The sequence below is a fragment of the Mauremys reevesii genome, linkage group 5 (genome assembly GCF_016161935.1).
Source record: "Mauremys reevesii isolate NIE-2019 linkage group 5, ASM1616193v1, whole genome shotgun sequence".
Classification (NCBI taxonomy): domain Eukaryota; kingdom Metazoa; phylum Chordata; order Testudines; family Geoemydidae; genus Mauremys; species Mauremys reevesii.
The window spans coordinates 30,637,909-30,660,221 of record NC_052627.1 but is presented as its reverse complement, the minus strand read 5'-3'; the positions used below and the strand labels follow the sequence as shown (position 1 = coordinate 30,660,221).

The window sequence follows — 22,313 nt, the reverse complement described above, 5'->3', positions numbered from 1 at the left end:
TAGCATTAGATGAATTTCCCATTACACAATATCCTCTCCAGAAATAATTCAATGACAAGTATATTCTAAGTGGGACCACGTTAATGTAAACTACAATCTAATTGCCTATATAGTAAATATGCCACAGTCACGCATAATGTGAGTTCCAATGAACAATCTCAACTTGAAGTACATGAACTATCCTGTCTAAAGACAATGTCTCAGAGCCAATTCAGCTCCCATTGAAATCAGTGGGAAAGAATCCCATCGACTTCAACAGGGGTTGGATTGGCTCCTGTATCTGGTTTCATCTGCAACCCTTATCAAATTGCACTCCATTTCTGAGATGTGAACTGAATTGGACAGGATATTAGTAAGCAGAGGCCTCCTTCCTGGACACTTTGCTCAAAATTTGCAGTCCTAGCTCATTCAGTTTCTATTCATTTCATACTGCAGTGTCTGAACAGATAAATGGCACAAAGTGCATTTAGAGTATTTATTAGAGCTGGGTGAAATATTCATAATGAGTTTTATTTGATCAAATTTGCCTATTTCAAGTGTGCAGTACTTCATGGTAATTGAAACAATTTTACAAAATGTCAATATTTTGAGGAAGCACCATTTTTTTTGCAGAGTAAAGTTTCAAAGCTGTATTAAGTCAATGTTCAGTTGCAAACTTTTGAAAGAACAACCGTAACGTTTTGTTCAGAGTTCTGAACATTTCAGAGTTATGAACAACCTCCATTTCCGAGGTGTTCTTAACTCTGAGGTTCTACTGTACTGATATAACTTTCCATGTAGACAAGCTCTAAAATTACTTAATCTGTGAGTGGCATAAGCTATGTCAGCAGGAGAAGATCTCCCGCCAACAGCACCATGCACAGTAGCACTTATGTCGGTGTAACTTATGTTGCTCACGGGCAGGGGCGGCTCTAGGCACCAGCGGGCCAAGCGCCCGCTTGGGGCGGCATCCTGGGGAGGGCGGCATTTGGCCCCGGTGGAGCTCCCGCCGGCATGCCTGCGGCAGGTCCACCGGAGCCCGGGACGAGCGGACCTGCCGCAGTCATGCCTGCGGCGGGTCCCGTCTTCCCGCGGCTCCGGTTGAGCTCCCGCAGGCATGACTGCGGCAGGTCCGCTCGTCCCGGGCTCCGGTGGCCCTGCCGCAGGCATGCCGGCGGGAGCTCCACCGGAGCCAAATGCCGCCCTCCCCAGGATGCCGGAGCCGCGGGAAGAGGGGACCCGCCGCAGGACTGGGGAAGGGCGGCGCAGCGCTCCGCGCTGCTTGGGGCAGCCTACTTTGTAGAGCCGCCCCTGCTCACGGGGGTGCAATATTCACATCTCTAAGCGACGTAAGTTTGCCAACATAGGCGGTACTGTAGACATAGCCTTACTTCAGTGGGAGCGGGATAGACCCAAAGTGTTGTTTTTACTCTGCATTCACTGGAAACATATTAACTAAAGCTACCGTACGTGTATTAGTCAATCGGGTTTACAATTTGATTTTTTTCCCCCAAATACTCTCTCAACAAGCAAAACTTACTGATATCTTTAGTTTCCATTAAATATGGAACATTTTATAAAGCGCTTCTCTAAGAGAGTCTAAAATGTAATAGGCAAAACAGTGATTTGATTTTAACATATAATCAGGACATTTTTTAATTTTAATGAGCTTGCTGTCATCATGCCAACTTCTGTCACTACTGGAAGAAATGAAAACAGTTTTCCTGTACTCAAGTACAGAATCTGTAAAGCATCAATTGTAACACAGCTATTTCTTTTCCCTAAGCAATACATACAGCAGCAAATAAGCAGCAAATTCATTAAAGGCAAAGACAAGAGAGGCAAGGGTTAAGCAAATAGGAACATTGCATTACTATCTGGGCCTAACTGTTTTAACAGAGCATAAGAATCTGTTTAATCATTCAAGTCAACAAAGGTTAAGATAATAAAATAAACTTCTGAATGCCTTGCTTTTCTGGAACCTAATCTCTCCTGCTGAAGACATTTTAAAGATGCTATCAGTTTTGTGTAGACCCAGCTGTTAGGAAAATTTACTTGAATACACCATGAGGAGAAAATAATTTTATGAAAGTCGTTATGTATGGCTCCTGGGTGGCTTGTTATTGCACCTAACTCCCAAAACTAATTTAGAACCAGCTGCTGGCTTATGATTTTTAGATCTGATAAACAATAAATCTCTCACGTATCAGGAATGAATGACAGAAGCTGTTTATTATGTCATTTGCAGGAAGATGATAGAAGACTGATTAAGATACTGTGCTATTGCTGATTAGCCTCTGCACATTCACCTCTCAAAGTCTATTTTCATTAATTAGGCTTCAAACTCTGCTTGGACAATAAATCCTTTGCAATCTAAAGGTGGCAGAGTTCCTTAAGTAAAAGTCATTATGAAATCTTCAAAGGCTTTGCTAGTTTCTAATCTAATAATTTTAAATTGAAGTGGAATTGAGCAACTGGAACTGAGCAGTGACTCCGTATCAGCACTTATAGCCCACAGGCTAAAATACATCAGTTTTAATTTTCAGTGTCATGGCTCAGTATAGCAATGCAGGCCGCTACAGACATGTTGTGAAACAAGCATCTTCTACAAAATGGAAATTGATTCAGAAGACTTACTAACATTGAGCCTCTTACACTTGTAATTGGAGGAATTCTAATTCTGCAGGTGACCAAAAAATCTGGTTCAATCAGAATTTTAAAAATAAGTAACAAATTCATCAGAAGTTAGGTACAAATATACATGTGCAGAAAACAAACTTACTAGGGAAGATTAAACAGTTAGAGTAGGACTTTCAAAAGTGCACAGCACTGAATCATAGAATATCAGGGTTGGAAGGGACCTCAGGAGGTCATCTAGTCCAACCCCCTGCTCAAAGCAGGACCAGTCCCCAACTAAATCATCCCAGTCAGGGCTTCATCAAGCCTGACCTTAAAAACCTCTAAGGAAGGAGATTCTACCACCTCCGTAGGTAACCCATTCCAGTGCTTCACCACTTTCTAATGAAAAAGTTTTTCCTAATATCCAACCTAAACCTCCTCCACTGCAACCATTGAGACCATTACTCCTTGTTCTGTCATCTGGTACCACTGAGAACAATCTAGAGCCATCCTCTTTGGAACCCCCTTTCAGGTAGTTGAAAGCAGCTATCAAATCCCCCTTCATTCTTCTTTTTGCAGACTAAACAATCCCAGTTCCCTCCGCCTCTCCTCATAAGTCAGGTGCTCCAGCCCCCAATCACTTTTGTTGCCCTCCGCTGGACTCTTTCCAATTTGTCCACATCCTTCTTTTAGTGTGGCGCCCAAAACTGGACACAGTACTCCAGATGAGGCCTCACCAATGCCGAATAGAGGAGAACGATCACGTCCCTCGATCTGCTGGCATTGCCCCTACTTATACAGCCCAAAATGCCGTTAGCCTTCTTGGCAACAAGGGCACACTGTCGACTCATATCCAGCTTCTCATCCACTGTAACCCCTAGGTCCTTTTCTGCAGAACTGCTGCCTAGCCATTCGGTCCCTAGTCTGTAGCAGTGCATGGGATTCTTCCGTCCTAAGTGCGGGACTCTGCACTTGTCCTTGTTGAACCTCATCAGATTTCTTTTGGCCCAAACCTCTAATTTGTCTAGGCCCCTCTGTATCCTATCCCTACCCTCCAGCGTATCTATCACTCCTCCCAGATTAGTGTCATCTGCAAATTTGCTGAGGGTGCAGTCCACGCCATCCTCCCAATCATTAATGAAGATTTTGAACAAAACCGGCCCCAGGACTGACCCTTGGGTACTCCGCTTGATACCAGCTGCCAACTAGACACAGAGCCATTGATCACTGGCATATCTAGTCTTATCGGAGTTAACAAGGCAGGCCAACACTGAGCACTTTTGAAAAATCCAACTCCTAACAAACATTAGCCCCTTTAAAAAACTGGAAAAAATACCCATAACTCCATGAAAACTGCAAGTCTCTGAACCTCCAAACAATGTTTGCAGGATTTGGACCCTCAGTTTCAATACTGTATTTCTATCAATTGGAGGTGTGTTATATAGGGCCTTATTTTCAAACCAGTAAGCATACTATTCTCCACCTACCTTGTGCATACTGTAGTGTGTGCAAATCAAGTAAGGTGAACTTCTGCAACTCTGAAATACTGTACTTAATTTCCCCCTTAATAGTTTTTCAGAGTGATTTAAGCAGGGAGCGTCTTTACATTTTTAAGATCAAAACAGGAAAACTGAAGGTTGCAAGAGATATTCGGGTCTCAGGTATAAGTAATGAGAGAAGGTGATGATCTACATCTTTCTCTTCATTTCACTGGGAATTTTGCAAGCTTCAGGGTCCCATTTTGACCCTGGCAAATCTCCACTTTTTACTTTGGTTTCTTTTACTAATGAAAGTGCCTGAAAGAAGAAGGTGGTTGTTATAAAGGCGAAGGGGCTCTTTTGAATTTTCAAAGCCATAAAAATGGCTTGGAGCAGTAAAACCTTTGCTATAAGCAAGTCTGAGCATCAAAAACATTTGTAAAAAGTTTCTTATATAACAAAGAAACTGCAGGCTCCATAGCTCCAAAAGATGAGCTAGTTTAAAAGCGTCCAGGACTTTCAGGTACAGTAACCAGTCTATTTTCAGGCTTTTTGAATGTAAATGTTGATGTCATTCCAGTATCACTTTCAGGCAGAATACTTCTGGGAACAATATAAAACATCATAGTGTCACCCACCACAGTACCTATGTTACATACGAAATGATGCAAAACATACAGAAAAGTAACCAAGGAAGGAACAAGTGAGTATAGTTTCATTTTGGTGCATGATGGATTTACACCAAGAACTTTCATTAATTACATATGTCTAATCCCCTGGAAATGCAAATTGAGCATATACATCCTGAGGAGAGTAATCAGAAAAGATAACTATTGTAGCATGAAATATAAAATGGTAAGAAGCACTATCCTAATATTTACACTTGAAAAAATCTGATGAAAAAGAAGGAAAGGCTCCTGTAAAGCATATCCAACCTCATTTTGAGAAAGATAAGGACATTAGAGAGGAGACTCTGCAAATTACTCAAATGATATCTACAAATTTCTTAATGAAACTCTTCAATATAGTGTAAACTAATTAAACCTCTGATGGAGCATGATCTATACCACAGGATACTGTCTCCCAATTTTGCATCTCTACTCCTGATCTGTTATTACCATCCAGTCCTGCATCTTAAGCCAGTCTTTCTGACATCTCCTGCAGGTTGCCTCACTGTCAACTTAAATTTAACATGTTTAAAGTTCAACTTGTTGGATCTGATTCTTCTGTACCTTCTAGCTGCATTGCACTAGTCTAAAGTCTAACCAGATTTGCTAGCAGGGCTGCCCAGAGGATTCAGGGGGCCTGGGTCCCGGGGCGGAAGGACCCCCCGCCACGGGTCTTCGGGGCACTTCGGTGGTGGGTCCCTGAGCGGAAGGACCCCCCGCCGCCGAATTGCTGCTGAAGACCCGGAGCAGAAGAAGCACCAGGGGCCCGGGCCCCATGAGAGTTTTCCAGGGGCCCCAGAGTGAGTGAAGGACCCCATTTCAGGGGCCCCTGCGGGGCCCGGGGCCTGGGGCAAATTGCTCCACTTTCTCCCTGCCCCCCTTGGCAGCCCTGCTTGTTAGCCCCAGGACTGAAGAGCTGTAATGATGGTTTAAAGCCATGTTCTCCCCTTTCCCTAATTCTGGATTTGTGCCAAGACTGCTGGTCCAGTCTACAGAATCTGGGCCTTTTCTCCACTCCCAGGTCCTTTCCAGTTTTCCCATTCCCTGTCACCATTAACACTACCTCCATTCTCCCATGACCTGGGAGCCATTTTTGACTCTACCCTCTGTCCTGCCACACCCAACCATGCCCTTTGCAAATCTTCTCATTTTTTACTCAACAGAATTTCCAAGTGCCAACATTCTCTCTCTTTCCACGCTGCTAAAGCTCTCACCTAGGCCCTGATGATATCTTGGCTTAACTCCTGCAACCCCCTTTCCTCTGGCCTCACTCACACCTGCTCTTCTGACCATGATCACCTGCCTTTGACTTCCTCCACTGACGACTCCTTCTCCACCACATCAAATTCAAAATCCTTGCCCTCAGCTTTTTAGGGCCTTTCACAACTCTGCCCTTCCATACATCCCTCTCTTGTACCTTCCTGAGATTGTTCCTTGCCTCTTTTGCTTTCCTAACAATGCCGAACTTGAATGCCTGTATGTTCATTTCTCCCACCAGCACATTTCCACTGTTTTCTGTGCTACACCTAATGCATAGAATACCTCTCCAAAGTAGTATAGAGATGCTACCCTGCCCTCTTCCAAATCCCTTCTTGTAGATTCACTTTTGTCATGATGTCTTCAGCAAACAGTCAGCTCAAGTAGATAGCCAGTGAGGATTTCTCAGCTCTCTTTTAGCTACTTCTATCTTATAATTTAAAAATCAACTTTAAATGATTCGGAAACATTAAGTTGTGCATATAACCATTCTAGGTAACAATGTGCTGCTTTCACTATTACTCGTCATCCTTCCTCATTCCTGCCTTTAGTTGTTTCTGGTTTGTCTTAAATTAGATTTTAAGCTATTAGGACTGGAACTGCAGCTTTCTAATGTCAGTACATCACCAAGCATCATGGGGCCTGTCTGGGGTTCTAAGCACTACTGTCATCAGAATAATATGAACAAGTAAATATGTTATGATTTTAAAGGTTTCACACTCACAGTAAAATTAAAATATATTAACTAATTGACAGAAAACGTGCCCTGGCACATAATATCATGAGAAAAAGCATAAACATGTCACTAAACTGAGCCTCTGCATCATTAGAACAGTATGTCCAAACATTTGTATAATGAAGAACGGGTGTAAAGACAATGAACTGGCACTACCAACATAACAATATGTTCACCATTGTATTCCTGTGATTAAAACAAACACAATATTTAAAAACTAAAATAACTCCACAAGGAATGTGTTAGGTTTACATTACTAACTCTAAAATTTGCTGTTTCTAACTGTTTGGAAAAAAAATGCTATGTTTAAGAGACAATATTATTATTATTTTTGGTACATGTATTTAGGCACACAAACTAGTCCATGAATGTGCCATGTTTTTATAATTCTCTACATAATGGATATTTGAAGAGAAAATATAGAACCAAAAATATTAATAAACCCCACCTGACCTCTGCACTGTAGAAGTCCATGCAAGACCTGAAAGATGGCTGGGAAAACTGAAAGGTTTGCTCTGGCAAACCAACTCTTACACAGCAGAGCAAATCACTGTTAAATGCATTTTCCCCCACTAGCAGCAGTTGTATATTTTCATATATAGTAATGTATGTATGGCTACTCTTACTCAAACGGTTCTCAGAGACTATTTGGTTATATTTGGTGTTACTGTCCTGCAGACACTTACTACAACATGCAGGGTAAATGCAGCTAATAAGCATGATTAGCTAAGACACTATATTTAATTTAGTTTTGCGCTAAGGACTAATTGCTTACTCAGGGAAGGGGAAGTGTAACATTTTTTTTAAAGATGCTTACCCGAGGGCCCTGATCACCTTGATCTCCCTGCAAAGTGGAAAGATGAGATGATAGTTTTAACACAGCATCTGTGTGCTACCCAACTCTCTTACATAATTTCACATCATACTGCGTCAATATAAACTATGTGTTCAGTTAATACCAGGAGGGGTTTTCATTTATTTTGTAAGTAAGTTGACTATATGTGTACTCACCTTCTCGCCTTTTGGACCAGGAGGACCCTGAAAAAAACAGAAAAAAAATTGACAAATTATTGATGCTAATGAAGTTTAATGACCAGTTATAGGGACACAGTAAAAAGCAGGTCTGAATGATCCAGAGATCTATTCCTAATGTTATGATTTCTTACAGTTTTCATTCCATAAGCTGCAGGTATTTTAGGAACAAGTTCTGCAAAGATTTAGTAGCAGGTGTAGTGGGGTTACTCCTGTTGAGCTGTGCACGCAGTCTTCAGTGGGACTGCGCACAATAGTAAAAAAACATGAGTGAAATCCTGGCAATGGCAAAGGCAAAACTCCCACTGACTTCAACAGAGCCAGGATTTCATCCTACATCTGGTAATAAGCGTTTTCTAAAACAGTAAAACTTTTTACCAAATATGGCTAATAAATTCAGAGTTTTAGAAATCTGTCATGTAGTTTGGCAGCCTTCTTAAATTCGAAAAGTAACGGAAAATTAGATTAGGAATTCTATGAGCATAGCAAGTCATGTTCAGTCCAGTGGCTACTGTGATGTGGTAGAGGAAAGTGAGCTCTTCTTTATCAGAATTCAGTTTGATATGACTTTTCAGAATGAAGGATAATTATTTAAAAAAGACCAGACAAACAAAATGGTGTAGTGGTGATATTAGGGTGGTACTATAGGTTCTTTCATTACTCTCTGTTGTCTGAACAAGTTCCCATCTTCTGTGTTGTGCAACTGTCCGGAATCAACTTTCTAGACCCAGTACTCAAGCTATGGCTCGTGGATCACTTGCTGGTAGTCTGCATAGAACTGGCAGATTAAATGGTGCTGACTCTGCCTACATGTTTCCAGCTCCTTCTGAAGATGTCCAGGTGTTTCAGTGCAAAGAACAGTTTTGGCACTGGTAAAAGCATCTGGAAACAAAGAGGACAAGCCAGTCTAGTTGTGCTCAGTAGGGGCCATGGCTACAACAAGAGAAGGAAAGGAAAAGAGCACCACCATCAGAGAACAGCACCACCAGTAGCATAGTTAAAACTAACTAACTATCTTCCTAATGCTACTTTTCCACGTAAGCAAGCAGTATAACTGCCAGAAGGATTTTTCATAATCACAAATGGGAGAGGATGTGGTTTGCATGACTTGCAAATGGAAGAAGTGGCCCATGAAACACTCTCTCATAGGATGCTGGCTACAGCGAAAAAAGCTTTGAAAATTCCTGTGCTAGCTAGTTTCTGGTGTATTTTTAAGGGTTCCTCAGCATGTAGGAGAGCCCCTGCTACTACACCTTTTAAGGAGATGCAATGTACGTTAACTTCTGTAGCTGGCCATCTCTTCTGGCTGGTGCAGGGGGGAAGAATCAAGCCCTGGCCTCCTCCTGCCCTTCCCATTTCTCCTTTGGGACAGCTAGAGGTGTGGAGCACTTGCACTCAATTGAATACAATGACTGTCATTGTGGCCCTCTCCCCCTTGTATCCCCACACAGAGGCTGGACACAGTCCTTCCCTGAGTTTTAAAAAACAAGTTAAAGCACAGATAAACTTGTGATAAACATTTGCCTTTCTGCATCCACTTGGTCAACTTACATCTCTCACTGCTTCTTCTCAGTGCAGAGGTTCACATGCCAAACAGTTAACATTGCATGCAGAATTCTGTATTCTGTGTCAGCAACTGACCCCATGAATGCTTGTACTGATGTGACTCAGAGGGATAATAATGCAGCACATTTTCAGCAGGCCTGCTTTAAAACATGTGAATACATATATCAAGCTTGCAAGCTCTCAGACAAACATATATCAATATTTACCAATAGTTACTGCAGAATAGTGCCTGAGAGTATAGCATGTGTGTAGTAATTGTTGGCAAACACTGACTTTAAAATGGTGACCACTGAACCGAGAATACAATATCTGCTGTGGTTACATTCCATTACCTTAAAAAAATAATCCTTTAACTGACCCTCGACGACCCATCAACTGCGCACTATAGCTAAGGGACCAGATTCAGTAACGCTGTATATTACACTCCCTGTGCCAGTGAGGCCGCCTGCAACCCAAAGATATTCATCTCAATTTAAGGAAGGGCCGGGCATTTTACTGCCACTGCACTCTCTTGGGATTTCTGTCGGTGGGGGCGGAATGCAGTTAATCACAGTCTGGTTTCAACAGAAACTCCACTGGCAGAAACTGCTGAAGGCATGGTACAACTGTTGCAGCTATCGCCCTTCCCGACCAGTGCCACCCACTTGCTGGGCTCACTCACAGGCATAAAAGTAGTCCACAATGACACCACTAAGGATGCACTCAATTTGCACCACCACAACCTCCTTCCCAGGAGACATACTAGAGCTCTGGGAGCATGAATGTGAATCCAACCGATGATTTTTAATAGAGCTGGTTATATTATTTTTTTTCAAATAACGTATCCAATGATTTTTTCCCTTTTTTCTCTTTGCAGATTATCCACAAATTCCCCCCAGCCCCGATTTCTGTGAATTAGTTAATTAATCACAATTGTCTGATGGATCAAATTGGTTGCTGGGAGTGTATGCTTTTTGCACAATATGGCTAATTACCTAAGTCACATGGAATTGTTTCTGTTTCTTGATTGGATGTTTTATAATTCAAAAGACTCTCCCTTTCTGCTTACATTAACATTCAACCAATCTATTGTATGAACAAATATAAATATCTTTTCAAAATGGCCACAAGGGCATTTTTGGTGTGAATACTATCACAAACACTTGTACTTTTATTCACAATGCTTTTGCTTTCCGTGAGCTTTCCTGCAAATAAAAATTAGCTCTCCTAAATACCAGTAAAGGGAATCAGTGGCATTTCATTGCAAGAATATTCAAGTAAAATTTTATGGCTGTATTCACCCAGCTCTAGTTTTTGAGAATACCATTTCCATTGTTCTGGGAACTTTAAAAAGGAAATCGCAACCCTCAGCCTTTGACATCATCTTTCCATTTGTGTGGAGAAATTCTCTCAAGGTTTTACTGCAGGATTTATTGATGTGTGTGTTCGGGGGAGGGAGGAAAGACTGTAAGGATTTGGTATGAGGCAAAGTGATGTTTGTGGAGGTGGGGTGAGAGTTGGGGACTGGTTTGTTTAAAGGAGGGCAAGTGTTGCAGAGGGTTTGTTTTTCCCCCAAACGCTATTCTTTCTTCTTGTTAAAGAGCATATATACAAAGAACTCAGTGAGTTTAAAAAAATGCTAATTTCGAAGGCTGCAACAGAGATGTCTTGCCCTTTTCCAAAGGAGCTTTCTGTGCTTTCGTTTGTGAGAAGGCAGAGATCAGGCCTCTAGCTGCTGCACAAATGTGAAAGCATTTTGTGTCCGTTATGTGAAACGTCTGAGGTCAGAACATTTCTGAAATAACTTTACAGTGTTTTCACTGGACACAGAGGCTCTTTTCTCAAAGTGTAATTATCTACTGCAGACTGCCATACATTTTCAACTACAGTTTATAGCCTCTTTGGCATAAGCAAGGCCTCGTAAATCACAAACACATGCAAAATTTGCATTCATAATTGAGTGATAAATACTACTCTTTTTAAAACAGGGTGTTCCAAAGCAGACTGAAAGGCGTCCAGGCACCTGCCAACTGAGAACAAAGCTGAAGTAAGGGTCAACTGTATTTTACAGCTGCTGCTGCCCCTGAGTACAGACACAAGCTACATTTATACATTCAGGACTAATGGCAGGTGCTTCTTTCTTGCTGTCTTGACTGAAGCCACATTTCCATTCCTTTGTCACATCCTCGTTAATATAAATAGGTATACAAGGAGTGAAAGGCCAGGGCCAGGGCAGGACATCATGAGGCCTAATCCTGCAGTCTGCATTCAGACAAGATTCCCATTGAAGTTTATGAAAGAATTATCTGAGTAAGGTCTGCAGGATTTTGCCCATAAGCAGTATTTCATGGCAAATCAAGGTGTTAATTTTTTACTTTACTCTACCGTGACAGCTATTTCCCACCTGTAAAGGTCTTCTGCCGATTATATTAGCAACATCTTCTCAACAGCCAGTATTTCAATCAAACAATTTAAAAAATATATTTGATTGTGCATTCTATTATCTTCCAAGCTAGTCCAACTTTTCTCTAAAAGTATAAACACAGCCACAATCTTCTCTTCATTATAGACCCCAACTTTAATCTGCATAACATGTCTCTGCATTAAGAACCAGTATACTGTATATTCAACAAAGAAGTCTCCCAACTTTACTCTATGGTCTGTCTCTACATTATGATCGGTTTCTATACAAACAGTTAAACAGGACATGAAATTAAGAGTGAGGCTCTATAATTTAATAGGGAAGATGTAAAGTGTATAATGTAGTGTGACACCTGACAGATCAGGGATACGCATGAGGAGGAGGTTTAAAGATATAGCAATGTGCCCAGGTTACATATAGAAGGCCAGATTCACAGCTGTGGACCCCAAGGTGTGGGTCTCTGGTGACAGCAAATTCACTCCACTAGGAGCAGTAATGCAGATGTGCAAGTTACTGGCAATCTCCGGAAGCCAGAGGTATTTGGCACAGGCCATGAACTGTGTTGAGTAGCCTGTGATGATACAAGGTCAACACAGGCAGTGCATCCACCAGTAGGGCTTCTAGGGAACCCCAACTGTAAAACAAAGCTGTTCTCCCCTAGTAGAACCACTGTGGAAGGGGCTGATAATACTTTTTTCTCCCTTCTCTTTTCTACCCCTCAGCTAGCTTCCCCTGTGAGCCCAAGCAGGTATCGACTTTCTAATGTGTTTGGGGAGTGCTCGACCCCTGCTGAACCCCAGGTCCTGCCCCTACTCCATCCCTTCCCCAAGGTCCCACTCCCACCCTGCCTCTTCCCGCCTTGTTCTGCCCCCTCCCCCCCAGCGCACCCCAACCTAGCTCCTCCCCCTCCAGCGCCTCCTGCACGCCACAGAACAGCTGATTGCAGCAAGTAGGAGGAGCTGGCTTGGAGGGGGAAGAGCTGATCAGGGGGGCTGTCGGTGGGTTATCAGCACCCACTATCTTTTTCCCCTGGGTGCTCCAGCTCCAGAGCACCCATGGTGTCAGTACCTATGGGCCCAGGGAGATCCCTGCACACGTAGGACGGAATCTGGCTTGCAGAATTAAAAATATCTATGAATTAAGGTTTCATTTTTAATTTTGGACAAAATAACCCCACAATGATTTTGTCACTGAATTACAATGTGTACTGAGGGCCTAAGGAACATTTGGAGAACAACTGTGGTCTTCTGGAGGGTGCCCAGGATGAAAAAGAATTAAAGAACTGACTACAAACAAGAGACAGCATCAATGCAATTGCAGAAATGCAACTGATTAGCCAACTAAGAACAAAACATTTTTAAAAAATTATAATATGCAGGTTTGACTAGCGCAAGCCAAATCTTACAGTAAGCGCACAAACCCAGGAGATAACCTGGAAGAGTTATCAGGCAGCTTCTCATTATTGATAAACTGGCATTAAAATAATATTTTCACAATTATATAAAATATAACATGAACCTAGAATGTTTTGCTGTTTGTTTTTTGAGGATTTTATTTCAGTGATGGAATGTAGTTTCTGTAGGCAAGGAAGAGCCATTTCACATTGAAAGTACTGCTATTTCTTCCTTCACCATTTTGCTCAGAACTATCAGCTGTCCTAAATTACAACAGATTTCCTTGACTTTGAAACTAAAATTTACATCAAACTCATAGAAACCCAACAATTATTGTAAAATATCATAGGACTGGATATGTGAATTAGTAAATGTGATGTTAGAGAAAGTACTAAGAAAAGAGTAACAAAACCATTGTAAGCTTCCTGGCCTATTATTTTTCCTGTTTCCCTTCTGAGTCCAGGAATGTTAAGCAGCATGGTTTTGGACTTAATTAAATCTGGCCATGTTTGCAGTCAAGGGCTGTGTTAGCTGGCGCACAATGCCAGCATCTCACCTTGGATCAAATTTACTAATGCTCTCCAAAATTTCCAGTGCATTTGTAGAGCTTCTTCCTCTTAACCAATGCTGCCTCCATCCCCTTTCTTGGACACGTTTCATTCTCCCCTCTGGGATTTTCATAGTTTCTCTTGGATCATAAAAAAATCTCTTCATAAATTTTGCTTTACTCTCCTCTGCTGCACTGCAGTTTCTTTTTGTTACATCTTTCTTCCAGTACAGAAGAAAAGAAGTCTTCATATTTGACAGTGCAATTTGTACCTGACTGAATAATCAACGGCCAAAAAGACATAAAATCATTGCATATAACATATCTTAGATGAACAATTCAGTATTGTAATTTACTTGTTGATGTCAATGTTAACCTTAACCTGACATTTATTTACACCACTGTGTCCAGAATGCAGTGATATACACTGCTATGTAAATCACATAGGTTCTTAAACTGCAGGTTAGAAAATATGATCTATCCAAGAGGTTCCAGGAAAGTGAAGACTTATATTATAATAGCACTAATTTACACATGTATCTTCACTTCTCATGCAGTGTTGGGGTTGAGATCAGGATTTGCAGCCTTACAATACTGCCCCTGAAGCCAGGGGCGGCTCCAGGCCCCAGCACGCCAAGCACGTGCTTGGGGCGGCATGCCGCTGGGGGCGCTCTGCCGGTCGCTGGGAGGGCGGCAGGCGGCTCCGGTGGACCTCCCGCACGACGGCGGGAGGTCCACCGGAGCCACGGGACCGGCGACCGGCAGAGCGCCCCCCACGGCGTGCCGCCGTGCGTGGGGCGGCGAAATCGCTAGAGCCGCTCCTGCCTGAAGCTCTCAGAGAACTATAGTGGCCAGTGGTTCACCACAGAACTCTTCCACAGTGCTTCCAGCCACCCCAGTGGTCAGGTACCAAGCCAGAGCATGAAGCTCAAATTCCCAGCATGTTAGCACATTGTGCTATTGCTATATGTCCTTTGAACACATTATCCTTTATCTTACATGCATTTTCTTTGATTAATCAATATAGCTGTCTTCCTTTTCGCCATACGCATTTCTTCAAAAAACCACAAACCTCAGTGCAAATAATACTTAAAAAAAAATTCCAGGACACTGAAAGAATATGCGTGTCCACTGCCTGGTTTTATAGATAAAGGGTCAAATTTACCTCTAGCACAAGTGAATACAACTCCATTTACTTCAGTAGTATTGAGCCTGCCTATACTAGCAATGCATTTGGCCCAATTTCTCTTCTTAGCCGTCCAATACAAACAATCAGTCAAGCATAATAACATTCTGAATCAAATTGTTAAGTCTCTTCTGAACCAGAGCTAGATGAGTATCTGCAGGATACTCCCAGACCCACTGTGCTAGCATGACACCATGACCAAGAATTTAATGGCAGAGAAATGAGGTGCATTAGCAGAACCAGAATACTGAGGTAATTCTCTCATCCAGAATACAATCAGACAGTTCCTGGATGCTATTTGTTGGCTAATATAATATAATGAATATACTTCCCAGACCAAAATATTTGAGCCATCACCTCATTGGTCACAATATGTTTCCCTATGCTCATACTTTGTATCTCTGCATTAGGATGAATTTACTGATATTCTTATGTATCCATGCAAATTTTGAGCACTTATGAGGATGGATACAGTAAATTCATAAAGCCATATCAAAGATTCTTGTGATAAAATGTAGATCTCTCTCTGTTGACAACTATACCTCTACCCTGATATAACGCTGTCCTCAGGAGGCAAAAAATCCTACTGTGTTATAGGTGAAACCGCGTTTTATCGAATTTGCTTTGATCCCCCGGAGAACTGCTTTACCATGTTATATCCGAATTCATGTTATATCGGGTTGTGTTATATCAGGGTAGAGGTGTATACAGTAACTAATTAGTGATGGACAAACCATAGAAGTATTAGCATTTATAGGCCAGTTCAGATATGCATCCAAAACTTTGTTCAATTTTGTACTGCTTAAACATATGAATCTAATACATAATAACATAAGAAAGGCCATATTGGGTCAGACCAAAGGTCCATTTAGCCTTGTATCCTGTCTTCCAATAGAGGCTAATGCCAGGTGCTTCAGAGGGAATGAACAGAACAAGTAATCATCAAATACTGGCAAAAAGTGCTGACTGAGTCCTTTAGACTGAAGTAATCCACGTATCCACAGAAAAAGTGCAGCAGGGGTGAAGCATGTCCACTTTGACCCACCAACACGTCTCACCCTTGACCTGAAGGGAATACCTCACATCAGGATGAAATCTCAGCCTCAATGGCCATTTCACTCCTTGGCATACCTGCGGAGACTGCCATCCATGTTAGTTTTTATTCTGGGTATGTGGAGAACTGTTCTTTGGGAAACGGAATGAAACCACCGAAGTTACACAGGCAACTGAAAAGCTGTTTGGTGATAACTTTCAATAACAACCTGAGTCATAACTTATCTTTAAAGACTGGCCATTCAGAGACTGAAGCAGCACAACTGTTAATTTCCTTTTCCCTTCCTCAAGCTCAATCCTCTATTCAGTCCACTCTTCCCCGGCCCTGGGGATGGAGTCCTAGTCTATCCCCATTCTGGAAGATGTCAAGTGGTGCTCTTTTCTTCTTCCTGACATGTTCTCCCTCAACTGGGATTATATGTGTGTACCCATGCCAGAATTTCAATGTAATACTATATTTCTCACACTAGTGTTCACTTTGCATCTCTGTGTTCATAAGTAACGAGTGAGCGCATACTCAGTTATGTCACACCTCAAGCATGGAAGGGGAAAAATGCTTTCTAATGCCCCTTAACACTAACAGAAGGTATTTGTTGGAAGCCATGGGCACTTGATAGGATTCAATAGCAAGAGAACGTGCAGTTGACTCTGGCGTTGTACTTTTGTTAATAAATATTCACTGCAGTCAACAGAGATTAATGCATTCAAATTCAGGTAGCAGAACAATAAATCAATCAGCTGGAAAAACTGCATGAACGAAAAAGGAGGAAGAAGAAAGGCATTAAAGGCTACCTTAGCATTTACAATAAAAAGGAATTAGAGTCTGGGCAAAGAATTATCATAGCACCTTTCCACAGAAAAGTTGTGTTTATTACGGTGTCAAAGTCTGTTAAACTGGAAAAGGGAGTTATAGCTATAAACAGATTTATAACTTCAGATTTCACACACCTTTCATTGTACACTAAAGATTAAAGTGGCCATGAAACAAAACAAGAAATGAAGGAAAAATAAATAGAATTGCTAGATCTTCCCATCAGCCCCCTATATTAGGACTACCAATGATATAATACAAGTCTGTATTGTTTTGTGAACATTTCTGTGATGATATCTTTACTATTAAGCTATTTTTCTCAAAAGATATGATGTTAATTTAAGCCCAGGCCTAAGAGGGCCCACTAGGTACTGACTCTGATCACAAAGCTCTGCCTTATGGAAGCAATTAATGTAGACTAGAACTGAAAGAACACTTGGGAGAGAAAAAACCTTAAAAGGAAGAGTCCAATGAAATTCAGGGCTTATAAAACTGCATAGATCAGAGAAGCACATTCCGGATTTCTTTCCTAGCACAATACAAATTAAACAGCAAAATTACACCTCCTGCCAATCAAAGCCATAAACCCCTTTTTTCCAAGGTCTTTTGAGATATAAACATGCTGTTAAACCTCTTTTTCTTTTTTTTTACATTTCCCTTTGCAGATTTTTCTGAACTGGCATGTTCTTCCATTTACTCCTAAAAGTACAATATGAAAATAGCTCCTTGATGAGGCCTAGGAAATCTTTATGCACCTCTACCCCGATATAACGCGGTCCTTGGGAGCCAAAAATCCCTACCACCTTATAGGTGAAACCCCATTATATCGGGGTAGCAGCAGCAGGGCTCCAGCAGTGATTTAAAGGGCCCGGGGCTCCCCACAGCAGCCGGAGCCCCGGTACCTTTAAAGTGCTGCCCGAGCCCTGCTGCTGGAGACCCGGGACTACCGTGCTATATGCGAACCTGTGTTATATCGGGCTGCGTTATATTGGGGTACAGGTGTATCATTTTAGGTAATTGTGGTTCACAATATAATGTTTTATTCATGTTCGATTAAACTTGAAAAGCAGCTTCTTTAAGGCAAAGGTTGTTGTGGTTTGTCCAATTACCCAGTGGTCTGGTGGATAACTCAGTGCCTTGTGAAAGACTCACTTCAGGGGTGATTTTAAGCATCTTTTTCTTTTGGATCACAGCCTCAAACACCTTGCAGAGAATTACTTCTCCTGAGGGCATGCAAGAGAGGTTCAAGAGTGCAGTTGAGCAAAATATTTTGGACACAACTTTTTTTTTTTTTTGATGAAAAATGCATACTTGGGTAAATTGAAATATTTGCAAATCCATGTTGAATTTGCCTAATGCTTCAGCTAGGAAAAAAAATCTGAAAAAGTCAAAACAATGTTTCAGTGTGAAATGACTCTTCATTTAGAATTTTTCTTACATTTTATTTTTTAAAGGGTTAAAAAAAACCCCAGAAACAAAAATTAAACTTTTGCTTAACCCAAAATTAAATTTTTTCATCTTTTTGTTTTGCCAAAAAAATTTTTGTTTGTTTCCAGTTGATTCAATGCCAATTCTGGCTATGTCTACACTGCAGCTAGGAAAGCATTTCCCAGAGCAGGGAGACAGACACACACTAGCTCTGCTAGAGCTAGTGCACTAGAAATAGCAGTGTGACCACAGTGACATAGGCAAAGGCACGGGCTACCCATCCAAGTACAATCACACCTGACCCCTGGGTATGTACTCAGGTAGCTTGTCCAAGCCACCTTAGCCACTCTTCTATTTTTAGCACACTCGCTCAATCAGAGGTAGCACATATCTGGCCACCCATACTGGGAAGCACATTTCTAGCTGCAGTGTAGACACACCCTGAGAATAATGAGAACTTGCCACTACTACTAGCCAGTTCAGAAGCAGCACTGCAGCATCTGTCTTTCAAGCTCTCTTCCCACTTTTATGGCTCAGTGAAATCTCTCTACTTTTGTCTTTCGGGGAAAAGCATTTAATTATATCCCAAGCAGAGCCTCCTGCAACCAGGAATGGAGAAGAGCAGAACTAGTGTAAATGGTGGATTCTTGGTAACTTGAAGTCTTTAAATCTTGATTTGAGAACTTCAATAAGTCAGCAAGAGGTTATGAGTCTATTACAGGAGTGGGTGGGTGAGGTTCCGTGGCCTGCGATGTGCAGGAGGTCAGACTCCATGATAACAATGGTCTCTTCTGGCCTTAAAGTCTGAGTGTCTATTAGCACAAGACTCATGCAGACAATTAGGGACCTTGCATAGGTGATGGGCAGTACAGAAAACTCCAAGATAAGTTACTAGAAATAAAACTATGAAGCATCTGATTAGTGATGAGGTTCATCTATCACTAAGTAAGTGTTGAGCACTGGTCAAGTTTAAAATGTCAATATTTACCAACAGTTTCACAGCACAGTATCTACTGAAATAACTATATACTAATTTATGGTATGTCAACTTGATAATTGTGACCACTGCACATTTTGTTCAGATTTGAATGACTTTTTTCAAGGCTGTTTGGTTTTCCACAACCTGAAAACAAGATTTAGTTATTGAAAATACTAAAAAACCAGTCTCATAATATCTGCTATTAAATGTCAGGTGCTTCTTTTGAAGAATTTTGGGCCCAATTCGGCTCTAGTTACATAGGTGTAAATCCAAATGACGACAGTAGAAGTTGCACTTACGTAACTGAGCAGAATTGGGAACGTGGCGCTAAAAAGTACCGTGAAATCAATCTGTTGTACGGCCACATTGAGGTGAATTAGCATTTGGCTTTTCACATAAGCCTTTAAAAATCTGGGGGCCAAATTCTGCTAACAGTTTAACCAGGACAAATCCAGAGTAACTATTTATTTCAGTGGAATTACTCTGGATTTATCTTGGCATCAATGAGAGCAATATTTCAACCTATGCTTGTACTGTACTGTACTTCTCTTCCAAATTTTACTATAAACTACATTACAACACACATTCATTCTTTCATGGAAGCAGAACACCAAAGAAAGATTTAGATTTCCTTTTAGAAATGTCTACAAATGCAACTATAAAATGCAATTGTAAAAGAGGTGGCAGGTTATATTATATAAATCATGACTGGTTAGAAGGGCAATAGCAGTAAAATATTAATATGAAGCCATAGCTGTGTAAAATATTGCCCAAGGGATAGAAGAGTTTCTGAGATTGTAATATAATCTCCATACCCTAGGACTGAAGGAATTATTTCACAGTCTAGGTAACTTTTTAATCCTTAGGGTATGCTAAAGCTTGGGAAAATAAAACACAAAAATGTTGGAGTGAAATTTAGCACCACTGAAATTGCTTTTAAAATTTTCCCGAGGGACCTTATGTTTCCTCCTTTTCCATGCTACCTTACACATCCTGTAGGTCCTCAAATAGTTTCTCTGTCCGCCAATGTTGTTGCAACCTCAGATGTTGTGTAAACAAATCATAACATCTTTTAAAAACAAAATACATTATGCCTGGTCATCAGCTGTGGGTAATAAGAACCGTAGAATTTTACATAACCTAAATCCATCTGAGGCAAATTACAGTCCAGCAGAACACTACAAGATACCTAAACATCCCATCTGAGTCATGACAAGATAGGCAAAGTCGAATTCATGGGGTTCTAATTCTGGCTCTGACATGGATCTGTCAACCCTTGCTCACACAAGTCAGTCAGCTGAAGTCAATGAAACTACACGTATCAGTAAAGCCTACTTGTGTGAGTGATGGTTGAAGGATCAGTCCCTTAAGTCTCTGCATCAGTTTCCCCATCTGCAATAGGAGATAATAAAGACATACTTTATAGAAGTATTTTGAGAATTAGTTAATATTTATAATGTGCTTTGAAGATGAAAGACCTTATAAATGCTACACATTATTGTACATCAGTTATACATATCTACACATATTTAGCATAATGTATATATAAACATGAGGTGACTAGAGAGATTTTTTGTAACCTCTGAGGCTTGCAACATTTTTTAAAAAGGAAGCAATTTAAAACAACATAACGTTTATTAAAAACAAAACTAAACATTTTCCTAAGGCTAATATTTTTGTCTGCAAAACTCAGACCATCTTCAGGGGAAATTACACACATATGTATGTGTATATATAAATGAATATTTATTCTTTTGGCAAACAGACATACTGTACAATGAAATTGTATTATATTTCTTCGAAAATATGTGATTCTTTTAAATGTTCCCCAGCAGCTCATGATGCTTAACATTCCTTATGAATGCCAGTGTTTGAGATTATCCAAGAGCCTCTGTTATATACCATATTATATAGCAGGGCATCCAAAGTGTGTTCCATGGGCAGAATGTGGCCCTTGGAGTTCTGAATTATGGCCTGCTATACACAGTGGTGACCTGTAGAGATTACAGGTTGCAGCATGCCATGCTCCATCTTGATGCAAACAGGCAAATTACTGAAAATGCAGAGGACATTTTGACCTGTCCTTATGAATGGAATTACAGTATTTCCTACCACACTGAGTTCTTTTTGCATCGTTATCCTCATGTAAATGTGACCCATATGCATATAAGCACAATAATGCATCATCAGAGCGATGCATGCCAGCCCCTCATCAAATGCACATGCACATAATATATTAAAATCTGAAAGAGAGGGTCTGATACACTAATATTTTGGTATTATAACAATACTGTTAAATCTTATCTGTTTTGGGGCCTGTTCCTGCAAATGCTTATGCATGTAAGTTTACTCATGTGCACAAGTCACTGTAAAGTGGGCCTTTCCTAAAAATTTAGGGTAAAACCAGGACCCACTGAAGTCATTGGCAAAACTCTCACTGACTTCAAGGAAGTCCGGATTTTCCCTGTGGTACGCATCACTAATCCAGCCCCTACACACACAAGTAATCTTTACACTTGCAAGTAGTCCTGCTGAACTCAATTGCACTACTCAGATTCATAGAGTTTAAGGTCATAAGGGACCATTAGATCATCTAGTTTGACTTCTTGCATATCACGGACCCTTAAAGTTCACCCAGTTATCCCTGTATTGAGCAAAATAACTTGTGTTTGGCTTTCAGAAAGGCATCCAGTCTTGATCTGAGGACATCAAGAGATGGATAATCCACCACTCCCCCTCGGCAGCTTGTTCCAAAGGTTAATCACCCTCACTGTTAAAAACGTGTCCCTTATTTCCAATCTGAATTTGTCTGGCTTCTGCTTTTAGCCACTGATTCTTGTTAAGCCCTTCTCTGTTAGATTAAAGAAGCCTTTAGTATCTGGTATTTTCTCTCCATTACGTTACTTATACACTGTAATCAAGTCATCTTTCAATCCTCCTTTTGATAAACTAAACAGATCGCACTCTTAAATCTCTGACTGTAAGGCATTTTCTCCACCCCTCTAATCATTTTTGTGGCTCTTTCTTACACCAGAACTGTATCCAATATTCCAATATCAGTTTCACCAATTACACAGAGGTAAGATCACCTCCCTACTCCTACTCACTACTCCCCTGTTTATAAATCCAAGGATTGCATCAGCCCTTTCTGCCACAGCATCACACTGAGAGCTCATGTT

General features: G+C 41.0%; 1 protein-coding gene across 1 annotated transcript in view; it reads right to left on the bottom strand.

Moving 5' to 3' along the window:
• COL25A1 (collagen type XXV alpha 1 chain) overlaps nt 1–22,313 on the bottom strand; it is a 438,508-nt gene that overhangs the window by 121,761 nt on the left and 294,434 nt on the right. The window contains exons 8-9 of the mRNA XM_039542396.1: nt 7,749–7,775; nt 7,555–7,581 (exon numbers count right to left, since the gene is read on the bottom strand). Coding sequence (XP_039398330.1) covers nt 7,555–7,581; nt 7,749–7,775 — 54 coding nt within the window. The remainder of the gene's footprint in view (nt 1–7,554; nt 7,582–7,748; nt 7,776–22,313) is intronic.